The 15,430-nt window shown below is 36.0% G+C and overlaps 1 protein-coding gene across 1 annotated transcript in view; it reads right to left on the bottom strand.

The window, feature by feature from the left end:
• Window positions 1-15,430, bottom strand: part of LOC136037870 (uncharacterized) — a 37,518-nt gene that overhangs the window by 8,191 nt on the left and 13,897 nt on the right. The window contains exons 2-4 of the mRNA XM_065720720.1: window positions 14,384-14,582; window positions 10,898-11,014; window positions 9,028-9,119 (exon numbers count right to left, since the gene is read on the bottom strand). Of these exons, the coding sequence (XP_065576792.1) occupies window positions 9,028-9,119; window positions 10,898-11,014; window positions 14,384-14,459 (285 nt within the window). The 5' untranslated portion in view covers window positions 14,460-14,582. The remainder of the gene's footprint in view (window positions 1-9,027; window positions 9,120-10,897; window positions 11,015-14,383; window positions 14,583-15,430) is intronic.

Raw genomic sequence — 15,430 nt, 5'->3', positions numbered from 1 at the left:
AAATAGCTAACATGATATTATGCTCAAATTGAGCAACGTAAAGCTTCATGCAAATTCTATAATTTGATATAACATAATTATTACATTTATTAATATAATTATATATTATACATAAATTAACTATTTTATACATAAATTATATATTATACATAAAGAAATATATATCAAAGTTCACTTAGAATTGTCATTTAAGCATTCACACTCCTCTCTGTCCACCTGAAATTCTGTAGTAAAAATACTATTAAGAACTTATGCAACGAAACTATAATTAATCGAAGAGGTTGACTAAATATTCAATTTTTTCCGTATTTTGTCCTAGATAAGAAATACTGCTGAAACACAAGAGCCGTTGATTTGGGATAATAAGCTTTTTGAAAGTCCCTCAAGGATCAGTTTTAGGGACAGAGCTATTTTTGATTTATGTTAATGATCTTTTTTACGCAGCAAAAAAGCAGAAACCTATTAATTGCTGTAGACTCAGTCATCCTAAACCTTGCCTTGCCCACAGTGCCACCTATAGTTCGCTATCTTCTGATGTCCTTGTTTGTTTTGCTGATGATAGCACACTTAGCGCTTCGGGAAAATGTGAATCCAAGCTTCGATTAAATTTGGAATATTTGTTTGAGAGAGTAATTTTATGGCTTAATGCTAATTATCTTACCCTAAATTATTCCAAGTCCAGTTTTTTTTTATTTTTGCATGTTTCTCAGATTTATCCCCAGTTATCAGAAATTCATCAGCCAAATGGGATAATTCATAGATCTAAAGATCGATATGTTCGTTTTTTGGGCATTCTTGTTGATGAAAACGTGTCTTTCAAACGTCACACTGATTTGATTAAAATGAAGATATGAAGGAGTCTCGGTATTTTAAGGAAACTTAAACATATTTTCCCTTGATCAATTTTGGAAATCCTTTTTCACTCCTTGATCCGATCTTATGTTTCTTACTGTCCAATAGTATGGATGTCAATCTTTCCTTCACTGTTAAAACCACTTTCTAAGGTTTACAATAAAGCTAGAAACCTCATTAAGGAAACTAATCGTTCAAAAGTTATCACATTACTTTATCTCGAGTCACTGTGTATTCTTTTGTGTGCATGTTTTACTTTTTCTCAGCTTCATGATTACCTCCCCCATCCCCTAAGTGTTCCGCCATCTTTCACCTCTGATCAGAATAATTATAATCTTCGCAATACCAAAAATCATATTCAAGTTTCTTTGACTCTTTGTGTAAGGTGACTAAGGTCAGATTTTAATCCTTTAATTGCGACTCATATTGTATGGAATAAGTTGCCCGAATCAGCTCTAAGGTGCCACTCATTCGGTTTGTTCAAAAAAGTTATTAAAAAATTCTTTGGCTTCTAAGAAATTATTTTATCTATATTTATGTGCGTATATGTGTGTATATATAGTTGAATATGTATGTATGTATATGTATATATATATTCTATTATTATTTCATTGGAGTCTTTTTATCTACTGATCTGCTTAATTAATTTAGTCTATCCAATCTATTAGTCTATTTAGTTTTGTTTTCTATAGTTTTTATTTTATTTATATTTTCTTTTCTTCTCCTTTTTGCTCTTCTCTCTGTGAGTAAGTGATTATTTTTTTTTCTTCTCTGAGTAAGTGACTCGTTTATTTTCCCCCTTCTTTACAGGCCAAAGAGCCTTTGGGGGAATAGTAAAATGTAATATTGTATGGGTGTTTCATGATGAATAAATCTTATCTTATCTTACTTACAAACTAGCGTAATGACTGAGTTGTTGAGTAGGGGGTTTGCCTAACTTTTTTCTGGAACAATTTCTGTTCATTTTCAGTTTTAACACCGCTTCTTACTTTCAGTTAAAAAAAAAACGTTTTTAATTTATCCAATCGGATTTAATCTTATATTTTATTTATTTTAATTCTTCTTCTCGTGCCCTCGGTTGCTAGGGGTTGGGTGATTATAGCAGGATAAGACAAAGCGTAAAACAATTAATTCGGTTGCTTATTTGAAATAATGAATTCTGTGATTCTTAGATTTCCTTGACTCTTTGAGTTCCACTCCATATCACTGAAATTGCAATTAAAAAGCAAACAAACAAAAGCATGATTAAAGGTACTTCACCTTATTTGGAATAAAAGGTTCTGTCAATTTTGAACTTGCTTAGTTCTAATTTAAAGTTTGACTCCAAAATAGTCAACAAAAAATTCCCCTTAAAGGTACTTCAGACGGAAAAACCTGACGTACGTCTAGTAGACACGTTACCGATCACAATGAGTAAACAGATATCATGTACTATAGTCGTGGGTACCAGTCCAAGTCCGGGGATACTAAAAAGAAAAAGAAAAAAGCCATTCAAAGGTACTTCGGTATCAGGCAATATAGTTGCAGGTACCAGTCCAAGTCCAATGGAAATTAAAAGAAAAAGAAAAGAAAAAAGCCATTTAAAGGTACTTCAGACGGAAAATTGTTCTTATAATAATAATAACAATTCATTTTTGCCCGCTCATACAAAAAGAAGAGAAAAGCGGAGTAAAACTAAGGAAGAAAAGAAATAACAAGAACCCTCAGCATAGAACAAAATTAAGCAATAACTTCTTCAATGGCACTCGTAGATCCGATGTAGAGGCAAAACTCGAACAATGTTTCCAACGCCTTTTTTCTGCACTCTTTTCAATAGACAGCACAACGACAATGGGGTCTACCATATTTTGATATCTTAGAACGTACACGTTTCTTTCATAAAACGGGTATCGAAGCAAAAACTTGAGGCACTTGCAGTATACAGATCAGAGTTTAGTCTGTCGGTTTGCCTGAACCAGTCCCATAGCGGAGATACCTAAAGCAGGTCAGAAGGAGCAATCGCTAAGTACAGCTTTGCAAGAAAATTCCTGTTTAAGCTAAGAATCAAAGAGACAAGCTCCCCGTAACTTGAGCGACTACTCTTGGCAATTTTCTCGATTATTAGTAAACGAAAACTTCTGACATCATGACCGTACGTTATTCCTAAGTACTTGATGGTATTTCCAGGGAAAATTTTCATTTGTTACACCATCACGCCATTACACCATCACAGTAGAGCCACTGCTTTGGTGCTTGCTTGCCAAGGGACAAAATTCCACAAACTCCGTCTTTAGTGCGCTGACCCTTAGACCAATACTTTTGTAACCAGTTATCAGGCGGTCAATATTTTCTTGTAGAGAAATAAGGTTGCAGCTTAACATCAGCTGGTCGTCAGCATACGAAAGCAGGTTGAGGTCGCATAGATTGATGCTGAATCCTCCAGCAACGTTTCTGTTATCCCGGATGTCAAGATATTAAACACGATGGGGCTTAATACAGATCCTTGACGAAGACCTCGGACATGTCTAATCGGTCTGATCCCCTGTCAGTCTAACTCTCACAAACTGCCCGAGTACCAGATAGATAAATGTGCAATACATGAGCATTCACACTATACTCGAGTAGTTTCAGGAACACCTGAGACTACAAAACTGAATCGAATTAAGCTGAGATGTCTACGCTGCACATAAAGAGCGAGGATCTCGTTCTGTGGGCTTTGTCAAGAACTTTCTTTAAAAGCCTATATAGAAACGTGCAACTCAGAATTCGGTGAAATTTGAACTGACGATAAAACGGTAATCGGTTTATATCCTGTGCACTGCTTTTGATTTTCCCCTTTTTTGGCGGATATTTGACAGAACATCACCACAAAATGAGCGGAAGACCACACCCCAATAGAAACACATCTGGAACAGAAGATTATTATGCCCAAACAAGAGGTGAGTGCCACGCCTTAGGTTACCCAGACAAATACCTTCAAGACCAGGTGCCTTTCCACGTTTTGATTTACAATCTGTTTTAGCTACAGCCGATTTAGATATGAAAAGGGTATTTCGCATTTTTAATAAGGCTTTGAGTTTTACGTTTAAGCATTTATCAATATCCCCTTCAAGCTTGGAGTATTTAGAACCAAACACTGTAGAGTAATGCCTTAACCACTCCTCTTCCGGAATGTCAAATGAGCTCGTTTTTCCACTGGTCTGGGATTTCTTGAAGAACTTTCATATAACTTTCGGATTTTCTAAGGCTTGCAATGAAACCAATCATCAGAAGATCAGCTTCTTCGTTCTTAAGTTTTTCTCTTAGATTTAGGTAGTCCTTCTTTGTGCTCCGGAATAGTTGGAAGATGACTCCAGATCTAGACTCATCGGATTCCTTCCAGATATTATAACACAATTTAGCACGTTTCTTTGCTTGTTTGCCCTGGGGACACTTGGAAAAGTCCCAGGGGACACTCGCAACCTGGTTTTGAGAACCAGAACGGACCTGAGGACAGGAGACGGCTAACTTTTCCTCCTAGTTGACCCGTTCACGATCGTAATGGGTGAACAGGTATCATGTATGCGGGTACCAGTCCAAGTCCAGAGGAAATTCAAAAAAAGAAAAAAGCCATTTAAAGGTAGTTCAGAATCATGCAATATAGTTGCGGGTCCAAGCCCAGGGAAATAAAAAAAAGAAAAAGAAAGAAGCCATTTAAAGGTAATTCGGACGGAAAAAATGTTCTTATGTACACCTACAGGGTGAACAGGTAGCATGTACTATAGTTGCAGGTACCAGTTTAAGTCCAGGGGAAATTAAAAAAAAAAGAAAAAGAAAAGACATTTAAAGGTACTTCGGACGAAAAACGTTCTTACGTACGCCTAGTGGACGCGTTCACGATCGTAAAGGTTGAACAGCTATCATGTAATACAGTTGCGGGTACCAGTCCAAGTCCAGGGGAAATAAAAAAAAAGCCATTTAAAGGTACTTCGGACAGAAAACCCTGCTAACGTACGCCTAGTGGACGGTGTCGAATAGTTTTTTGTTTTTTTTTAACTGGATTTAATGAATTTTTGTAAACTTTCCTTACTTAAACTATTGGTTGCTTATCTGGAATAAGGAGTTCTGACAATTCTGTTTGGCTTGAGTCGAGTTTTAAAATAGGAGTGAAGACTAGGGACCAGAATGTAGAAGGAAAATAAAAAGAAATATTGGGTCCCTTGAAGATTCAGCCCTGTTTTAGAAACTTAGGAGGAGGCTCATTCGATTATGAATTCAAAGTTCTTGTGTCCATTTAAAAGGTCAAGAGCTCCTGGATGGAAGTTAGCTTCCCTTTCAGTTCCTTTCCAGCTATCGGGCACTCCAAATCAAAGCTCTGAGTTTTGCTTAAAAACTTCGAAATGTGTAGTAGGTGTGCCTTCGGGGTTGATATTACTCCCACAGCCCCAGTGAAGTGATGGGAATAATCAAAAGCGACAAACCCTATACAACTAACAAGGTAAGCATTGCTCCTAAAGTGTGCATTTATATATCGATAAACATATACACTCACAAATTATCCCACTACTGTTCTAGGGATGTTGTATCTATAATGGTTAAAACATAGTTGGATTTTAACGCGTCGTTTATCTCGGTCGATATCCCACATGCCTATCCCATCATTTTCGGAATATCGAGATTAAGATTCATTGTCGATAGGTCCCAAAAGTAAAAACAGCAAAAAAGACATTAGCAAAACAAATCGGTTCATTTACAGTGAAGTACTAACTAAAAAGCTTGATAATATACCATCCCATCCAGGTGAAGCCAGATTCCTCCTTGGATAGGGAGTAAGAAATACATGAAGAAAGCATAAAAAGTGCATTCATTCAAATAAACCTTCTCGCATCAGTGAAGGAAAGGGAGCAGATAAACAGTTGGTGTACTTCAGAATTAAATCAAAGAAAAAAAATGCCACAAAAGCTACTGGGAATCACAATCAGAACGAACGACCCCAAGAATTGGGTACACTGGGATTCGAACCCGCGTCCTCTCAGACAAGGGATCCCGTATCCAGCGCACCAACCCACTCGGCCAGGACGGCTCTAAACCAGAGACGTGTTGTATGGTTGTGTGGTCTAGGTCAAATCGAACCAAATTCAGATATACATAGCCCCTATGAGAAGGGTACAAAGTCTTCCCTGCCTCATGGTCATATGAATGTACTTCATAACTACCATGGTTATCGTGGAACTATGGGCAGAACATCAGCCTATAGAGAATTCAGGAGGATGAAGCAATAAAAAGTATTGTTAAGCTGAAATTTGCTGACCCATAAACTCCAGATACAGCAATTACAGAGTAGGAAACAAAAAGCAACGTGGACGCATGTAACTCACTACTGCTTGAGTGTGGGAAATTATAGACGGCCAAGAATAATATTATTTCTATTATAAAACCAACAAGGCCATTTTTACTGTCATAAAGAAAAGGAAGAAAATGGAGCAGAAAATCGCACTGATAAGTGAAAATAACGCAAAAACCTACTGTGTAGATGATTCACGGACCCGTGGAAAATCGGGGGCAAGAATAGTGATGTACCATAAAGTCCCTGATCTTAGTGAACAGATTGACAGGTACATTTGTATCATATATGGTAACCAAGCATGTCTTAGGGCTCTTGGGAATATTAACAGCTGACACAAAAGTAAATTTGAGAGCCGTAAAGCCTTAACCAGACTAGCATCAAATTGTATCCATAGTATAATGACGTTGGCACTGGGACATACTGGGACTACAGATAATCAGTTGGCAGATGAAGCAGCTAAGGCTGGTGACTCAAAGATTATTTATAAGGCTTTTATTCTTATCCCTTAGAGTTACTGGGAAGTTGTTACAGGGAAGTGGAGCCTTAGAAAGGCGTAACAAAATTGGCACAGAGAGGTAGGGTGTAAAAAAAGCAAAGAAAGTTATCACGAAGTGAATCTCTAAAGTGACCAAACTTGAGTCTTTGACTCAAAAGGTCTGAAAGACGGTTATTGAAAAGGGTGAACCCAGCGATAAATTTCGAAGCTGGATGGACAAACTGATTAAGACTGGTAATACTAGTTAAAAAGGAAAAATAAATGTTTTTTAGAATATAAGGTAAATTCTTTATTGAGTAAATATGTAAATAAATGTAAATATGTAATTATAGAATAAAATCAAGCTGCCTTTTTTTGTGGGTTATTTTGTCCAAAACGTCTTCTGAATTGACAGGAGCATCCCTGTGTAAGGATAATATGGCCAATTCATTACGCCGCTCCTGACCCGAGGTACTCCTGGTATAAGATTTGACTCTTCTCAGGGTAGAATAATAACGCTTGGACACAGCCGTAGTGACGGGAATCGTTGAAATCTTCAAAGATCGATGTGGAGTGGTGAAAATGTTCTTAACATATTCTTCTAAGCACATTATGAAATATTTTGATGCCACATTCCCTGACTGTATCCACATTTTCCTCCACAGAACTCAAACAGATTGCAAGCTTCCCCTATAGCTGTCTGCATCAACATATTAAAAATTAGTCAGGGTATCTGATATATCCTTTGTTTTTCTTCGTCGATCGAAATACAGTATTGATGAAGCAGATATTACAGTGACTCCAGCAACTTTCCAAGACTAAGGAATCGCTGATACGGCTGCTCCAGAAAGTAGTCAATAAACAGGATTCGCATAAAGTCGGTAATACATTTCAGGATCCTTTTACACTGATGCGTAACTATCCCTATACGTTTGTTTTGGAGCTCATCTCGGCATTCTAATCCTGATTTTTTAATATTGACATATTTCAATTTCTTCAGTAAAACGTGTCTGAAACGTAGCTTTACTCCTCTCTACCATGTCTCTAACTTCGCTCTTTGTCAGCGTGTTTGAGAAAATATACGATGTCTATAGTTTCTAATTTCAAAGATGTGTTATAGTTTCTCATAACAGGTATGTTTTACGAATGACACAGGGCTAAGTTTAAGGAGTGACTTGCACAGTGAACATAGACTACATAGGGAAAAATTTTACGGATTATAGCAGCACAACATTGAAACTGGCCGCTCATAGATGAAGCTTCATCATAACCTTGGCCCCTTAATTATTTTAAATTGCTTCCCATTTCAACCAAGGTTTGTATCAACCAACTAAGGTCTGCGATCAACCAACTGTTTCTTTTTGAAAAAGTGTATAATTGTTGATTTTCGTTTTGAAATGATGGACGACTAATTAACAAACAGGGGCGTATACTTCTATATAAACACTGAAAAAGCACACACTGGCTTAAATGACGTTCAATGATTTTAGAAGCCCTAGGTTATTAACAGCTCGTGGCTTACTTGGTGTCAGCCTGACATGGTTCCCAACAGCATTTTTTATAAAACAGAAATTCTCGAGTAGAGATTGTCACACATTACCTACTTTTTGTGCATATATTATTCTATATCAATTGGATTAAAATCTATAATGAATTTGGTGAGCTTTTTAAGACAGTTTCGTCTTAAATTTCATTTTATAGAATAAATAAATCATTAATTTTTTTTATCCTCCTCACAATAAGATTTAGGGCGTACATTATCCTTTCGTTTAGTCAAGATCCATAACAATGTCGACCGTATAGGACAAATTTCACGAATTTCGGGAGAAGCGGAATTTATCACCTCCCCCCCCCCTGGGTTCGTCCATGGTTACTGAAGTTTTTGCAGGAATTAAGAATGTTCAGAGTCATCTCACTAGAATCGGAAGAACTAATTGCTCAATTTGCCAGAAATACCAGATGGCTGAGGAAACAATGAGGTACCTTAAAGGAGAATGTCAAGGTCAAATGTAGGTCAAATATAATTTGGAGACATATCATGTGTTGGATGTTAAGCTGGAAGATGCTGTTGACAAGAAGAAGATAAGATAAAAATGGTAAATTTTCGCTCCTAGTCCCCAAACTGTTGATTATTTCTTTTTTATTGGGGGGATGAGGTTTTATGTCCTGAACTTTGGCTCAGTTGGTGAGTCCATGCAAATCAATAATTAATAATACTATCATATTAATCGTCTTTTCATAGGCGTGGTAATATTGTCGCCTGCGTTCTGGCAGGTGCATTTTCTTCTTCTCTGTTTTTCTTGCGAATATTCTTTGAGCATTAAAAATAGCTTCAATATAGTTGTTGACAACACTGAGAACAGATATTGAAATAAAAAAGGTGAAGAAAACTTACATTGACAAGATGAGGAATCATGTGAGATTGTTCTAATTTAACTTTGAACCAAACAGCTCGTATTCCAGTCGCGTCCCACTCTTCAAGTGAAGCTATAAGTATTTATTAATTTCATTAAACTAATTTCCCTGTATTATTTACTTGGATAAAATACTAAATCAAAGACTATAAAATTACTCATCTACTTATTCGGTTACTGATTACTAGCCTAATCAATAATTACGTGATTACTAATTACTAAACACTTGATTAAATCAATTATTTGATTCTTCCCATTGAAACAAATTAAAATTTCATTAGCTTAGTTAATCAATAATTATTTATGACAAATTACTTACTTGATTACTTAATTTACACCCTCCCCCCGAATTTTTTGGGGGCACTCGGTAAGAAAAAAATAAGTAGATCTCAATGTCCGATGCCGCCCAAAAAAAAAAGTTCTGTCAAATAAAGACCACGAAAATACTGACGTCTCACCTACAGCAATCTCGAACTTTGTCGGTAAACACAGCAGTTTTACCAACTCTTGCCATGGTTTTACTATAGCACTATTTTCCATTTGGTCAAATAGAGAGCATTAAAATAATGAAATGATATATACCAAAATTTCAATCTTGGTCGGTAAATGCAGCGGTTTTGTCAACTCGTGCAGTGATATTACTCACTAAATTCAGAACGGACGTTGTGCTAATTATTGAAAAAAAAATGTTAATAGATAACCCTAAGATGGCTCAGTAGATTGATATCTGCTTGGCACTACGGAAACTAGAAATTAATCCCAGCAGTCACATGGCCTGGAATAGCATGAAGATTGTGCATTAGTATCCCTGAACATCAAACAGAAGAAGAAGAATTATATGATATTCCCCTATTTATATCCCTAAGTTTGTTTCTGAAATTATAACTAGGCGAGATAAGTCTAAGGATAAATTGTCGATGGATATCGTCTTCTTCCTTTCTCTGCTCATTTATCAAGGTTTCGTACCCGAACGTGGGTGAACCAATACAAATTTCTAAATCCCAAGAAAACGCAAAAACACTTTAAATGATTATCCTAGTGTTTGGGTCGATTTGATTTCAAAACAAAAAAGGGCAGGCTAAATTTTTAGGCTCAATTTCCTAGCTTCGATCACAATGAACCTCAAACTGACCACAAAAGGAAAACTTTCAGAGAGTAGCAATGAGGGCAAAGATAAAAATAATTTCTGGAATACCCTAAAATGATTTTATTTTGATGCCAACAAGATGATTGTAACGATTAAAAAATTCTAGAAATCGAATCTAGCACATCATTTCAATTGTTTTTTTTTATTTCAAGATCAAATTGACTCTTACAACCAACAAACATTTCTTGGCTTCCCCTTTAGATTTTACCCCCCCCCCCTCTACGATTGTGAAAAATGTCTTTTTGGGGGTATTTTTATTAAAAAAAAATTATATTTTTACTGAAAAAATAGAAGAAAAAAACATGCCAACAAGTTTGATGCCAAGTTTGATGCCAACGAGATGATTGTAACGATTTAAAAATTCTAGAAATCGAATCTAGCATATCATTTCAATTGTTTTTTTTATTTCAAGATCAAATTGACTCTTACAACCGACAAACATTTCTTGGCTTCCCCTTTAGATTTTTATCCCCCCTCCCTCTTCGATTGTGAAAAATATCTTTTTGGGGGTATTTTTATAAATATTTTTTTTGTAGTTTTACTGAAAAATAGAAGAAAAAAAACAACAACAAATCATTTTACTCACAAAAATGAAACAGTATCATTTTCCCTTTCCTTAATAATTTAGTGCTATAGTCACGCTATTGATCTGAAACAAAGGCTTTATTTATTACAGTACTAGTTTTTGATGTATGAATACTAACCTTTCAGCTTTGCTTCAATGTCTACACCACTGTGATCTACTTCTGAAGATATCACAGTCACACCTTTGTACCTATCAACAGTCCCACTAAAAAGTGCTGGAGTTTCAACCGCTGAATCTAAAATAGAATATAAAGAGTCACACAAGACACGGATACGCATAGGTCCTAACTTTAGGTCAGGGGAAAGGAAATGGGATCACGATGGTACAGGTCAAAAAATGAAAAAAAATGAATTTAAAGATCGGTTTGTAGTGAGTGGGGCAGAAATCAGAGATGATCTTCCGTCTTGACCATCTTGAGACCACTGTCGAGGAGAATCACCCAATAGTGTGCAAGTATGGCAGGAAGTGTCCCGAGCCCCTTTACACTGGGGGGGGGGGCGAACTTCACAGATTTTACTGAATCGCTTCTGTCAAGTTTTCTGCAGAAATGAGGAATTTTGCAAAGTTTCTGCGATTTTGCAATTTTTGCCAAAATTTTCGTCTTCGGTGAAAATTTTACCGAACACTAAAATAGTCGAGAGGGACGCCCCTGGGTATAGCAACTAAGAAAAGTGTTTTTAAAAAATTTGAATTCCCATTCATTTTTTAGTGAGTGGGGCAGAAATCAGAAATGATCATCCGTCTTGAATCTTGGGACCAGTTTCGAGGGGGAAATCACCCAATAGTGTGCACGTACAGCCAGAAGCTTCCAGAGCCCCTTTCAGTGGGGAGGGACTTCGTAGATTTTACCAAATCGCTACTTGATTTCTGCCGAATATTCTGCAGAAATGAGGAATTTTGCAAAGTTTCTGCGATTTTGCAATTTTTGGCGGCGGAATTCTCGTCTTCGTTGAGAATTTTACCGAACATCAAAAAATTAGGGAGGGGGACAACCCCCCCCCCCCGGCCTCAAAAGTTGGGAGGGACGCCCCTGGGTATAGCAACTGAGAAAATTGTGTTTTCAAAAAATTTATTAGAAAATGATAACAATCTTAAATTTCCATTCGTTGTAGTCGTAAGCAGTAGAATCAAACCATTTTTTTTCGCACAGCTCATTTTCTAATGTACAATAGTTCAAACATCCTTAAAACTACCTTTAAACAAATTCCAAAAAAAAAACATTTAGTAGACTTTCCTCAATCTTAGAAGTAGCCATTAGAAGAAGCCATACTTAACAACTGCAATTACTGTGGCTTCTAGTATCCTAATCTTTATTCTAAAGCTTACACCCCCCTTCTTCTTCAAAACCTTTTCAAACTGCAGCCTCCCTATGCCTTGGCTAAAACACCTAAAATAAATAAAGAAAGAAAAAAGAAAGAGAAAACACATCACCTGAGGCCAACACAGTAACTTAAGGTTGTGTCAGTTTCATAGCTATATTTTACTGAAGTGTCACAATTCCTTGAATTCCACACTAAGCCTGGTGATGTCGAGAGAGGACTTCGCTAAAGCAGACTGATTTGAAACCAGTAATCTCATTAAAGAGGGTCAATTTGATAATGGCCAATTTTTAATTATAACCACCAAGTTCCTCAAATAGAAAAATTAAATAGAGGTAAGCTTATAAACGGTTTAAAATTAGCTAATTACAAAACCCATAAAACCATACACGTAACAGCAGGTTAATAAGGGCAGCAAGGTCATTCAAAGAGATTAGCTAATAAGGACATCCAAAGAGGTCATACAAAGAGCAGCTACATAAAATTCACCTTTACTCACCCTACATTCACTATTTAGTCACTCTAAAAAAAACTAGGCTGCACACAGAATTATTGAGAATTAAACTATGAGTCTAAAGGCTACCTATTCTATGAGTCTAATGGGCTATGAGTCTAATGGGCTACAACTATGAGTCTAAACTATGAGTCTAATGGGCTACAATAGCCCATCACACACTTTGATAGTTATATACACAATGACATATAACCAATTGACACAATGCCCCTTAAAGCCTCAACAATGTGACTAGTGAACACCTCCTAGTTCACAAGCGGGGAATTAAAGGTCTTGAGATGACACCTCGTGCCCTTCTTTAATTTAAGACAGGAACATCTGGGCAGAAATCCTGAATTTAGCCCTGATGGAAGCTCTGTAAAATTTGAAGTTGAATTTTATCTTTTACTTTAAGAGAGAAAATTATGAGTAATAGTATCCTGCAGAAAAAATGATAAACACATTTTTGTGTTTATATATTTATGTTTATATTGTGTTTACATGTGTTTATATATACATACATTTTTGTCTGTGATGATAAACCCAAGTACACATTGGTTTGACCCTGATGGTGGGGGGATCTCTAAATTTTTCCTTAAAAAAGAGTTCTACAAGCCAATCATGAGAAGGGAAGTATTTACCCCTTATGCCCCCTGTAACAGGTGTGATGATAAGCAACATGTTGAAAAGCAGATACAAAGTTTCAACTATAAGAAGCAATATAAGATCAAACATTAAAGAAACATCTCAGATTTTTGCAAGCAATTTAAGTAATCTCATAATTCCAGCAACAAACAAACCATCTGGAGATGCAATTCTAAGTAGCAGAGAACAACATGAGGTATATGGTAGTAAAACTATTTAACTGCTCTTTAGTTATATTATTAAGTGACTGGTTCCCACGGTATCAGGAGAGTATTTTGAATTGCTCTTTTGGATAAGGGCTTGGACATAAATTTAAGATAAAATCTAGCAACTATTATATTATTCTTTTTATTCTTAGTATAGGTTTCGTAAAAGAATGCCCTGAACTATTCTTTTAGAGAGGGACTTTGATATATTCTTAGCATAATTCTTGCAAAAAAAAATATTAGAATAAGCTTATTAATTTTCTGTAAGAGGTAAGAGGAATGAAAAGGCAACCCAGGATTATCTATGACAAAATCTTAAAACGGCTTCACACACCTACTGGAAGTTCTTGGATGCTAGTTTAATTAGAAGCATCAAAAAAGGTTGAGATCAGGAAAATGTTTTCCCATGTGTCCACATCAGGTAACTTTGCATTAGCAGGAATAAGTATGCAATTGCAAACAGGAGGAGGATCCCCTTAAAGTGGTCCAAAGAATCGTCTTTGGTAAATTAAGGCAAAAAACTTAATGTTAAATTAAATTAAAGCTTAATGTTAACTTTCTGTTTTTTGCATTTTAGGCCTATTTGATATGAGACCTATATCTGAGGAAACGTATAGCCTTTTCTTATTATTTTTTAATACTAAATACGGTAAGCTTTCAAGCTTGTCGCCTTCGGTGAAAATTTTACCGAATGCCAAAAAATTTGGAGTGGCCAGCGTGCTCCCCCTCGAGATGCCCCTGCCCAGTCCTCTTCTTACCTTTAGGGGGTAGACTAAATACCAGCCTTGGGGGAACGAGAACAAAATAAAAATCTATTTTACACGTCTTCTGTTTTTGTATTTTTAATATGTATTTTGTAGCAAATACCGTTCTAATAATCCTAGCCTACAGACACACATACAACTTGATTTGAAACTGTCAAAAAATGATACATATCTTACATTGGCTTATTTTCTGCTCCTTCATTGTCTTCAGAACCAGAGGCTTATCTATAATTCGGATAATTTTTCTAAGCATGTAAAAATGCTTTTCAACTTCTATTTTTCTTCTTAAGCAGTTGTTTTATCCAAATTGAATATGTCAGACCCTGAAAACACCTTTTACATTCCACGTAAGCTGGACTTTTGATTACCAACAGTCCTATAAATACAGATATATGCTTAGTTTTATTAGATTACAGACAAATATCAGAACACCTTGTATAACTAGTCCCATGAAGGTTCTTTGAATGGTGTTCCTATGATTGCAATGTTAACTATAACTATTTATTTTCATGGAAAGGATAGAACTATGGTATCAGAGATATTATATAAAAAAAATTATAATTGGAGATATAACTATCCTTACTGTCTATAGCATAAAAATTTTGTCACTGCAAATTACATAATTTGTAGATGTTCCAAGAAATGCTCCAGGATTCTGTGTAACATAAATCTAGCATGAATCTTATCAAACGGAAATAATTCTAGAGTGCGTGGTGTCCCATAAAAATTGTACAGGATCAGTCAATTTTCAACATCAATTTTCAATTTTTCAACATAATTTTGACAAGCTAATGTTAATTTCCTTCAAATTTCAAGTGATGGTTAGACTGGTCCATTCTGAAAGGTTCTTGGCAGGTGTTGAAAATATTAGAGCTGTTGATTGTTTTCAGCCTACCAAAGGAATTTCCGCAACTTGGGAAAAAGACGATACCAACTTATTTTTTGAATGAATCAGCAGGGGATGCTTAAATGGTCAACTGGGACTTCCACAAGGCGACTACAAGTTGACTAACAAGTTTCACTTGGTTTCTTATCTACAAAAGAAAATTGGTTTCATGCCATTCCCTAAAAATCAGATGTTGTTCTTCTCTTAAATCTCCTCAAAGTCAGTTCTTCTTGCATGTTAACAATTTGTTGGCTCTTGAGTCAGATCCTCTCCTAATCTTTCATACAACTCAACTATGTAGCTCAGTTTCATGTTACAAAACACAACGACTATGTTGC

This window comes from Artemia franciscana, chromosome 17 (genome assembly GCF_032884065.1).
Source record: "Artemia franciscana chromosome 17, ASM3288406v1, whole genome shotgun sequence".
Lineage (NCBI taxonomy): Eukaryota > Metazoa > Arthropoda > Branchiopoda > Anostraca > Artemiidae > Artemia > Artemia franciscana.
The sequence above is the reverse complement of the archived record's forward strand: the minus strand, read 5'-3'. Positions and strand labels throughout refer to the sequence as shown.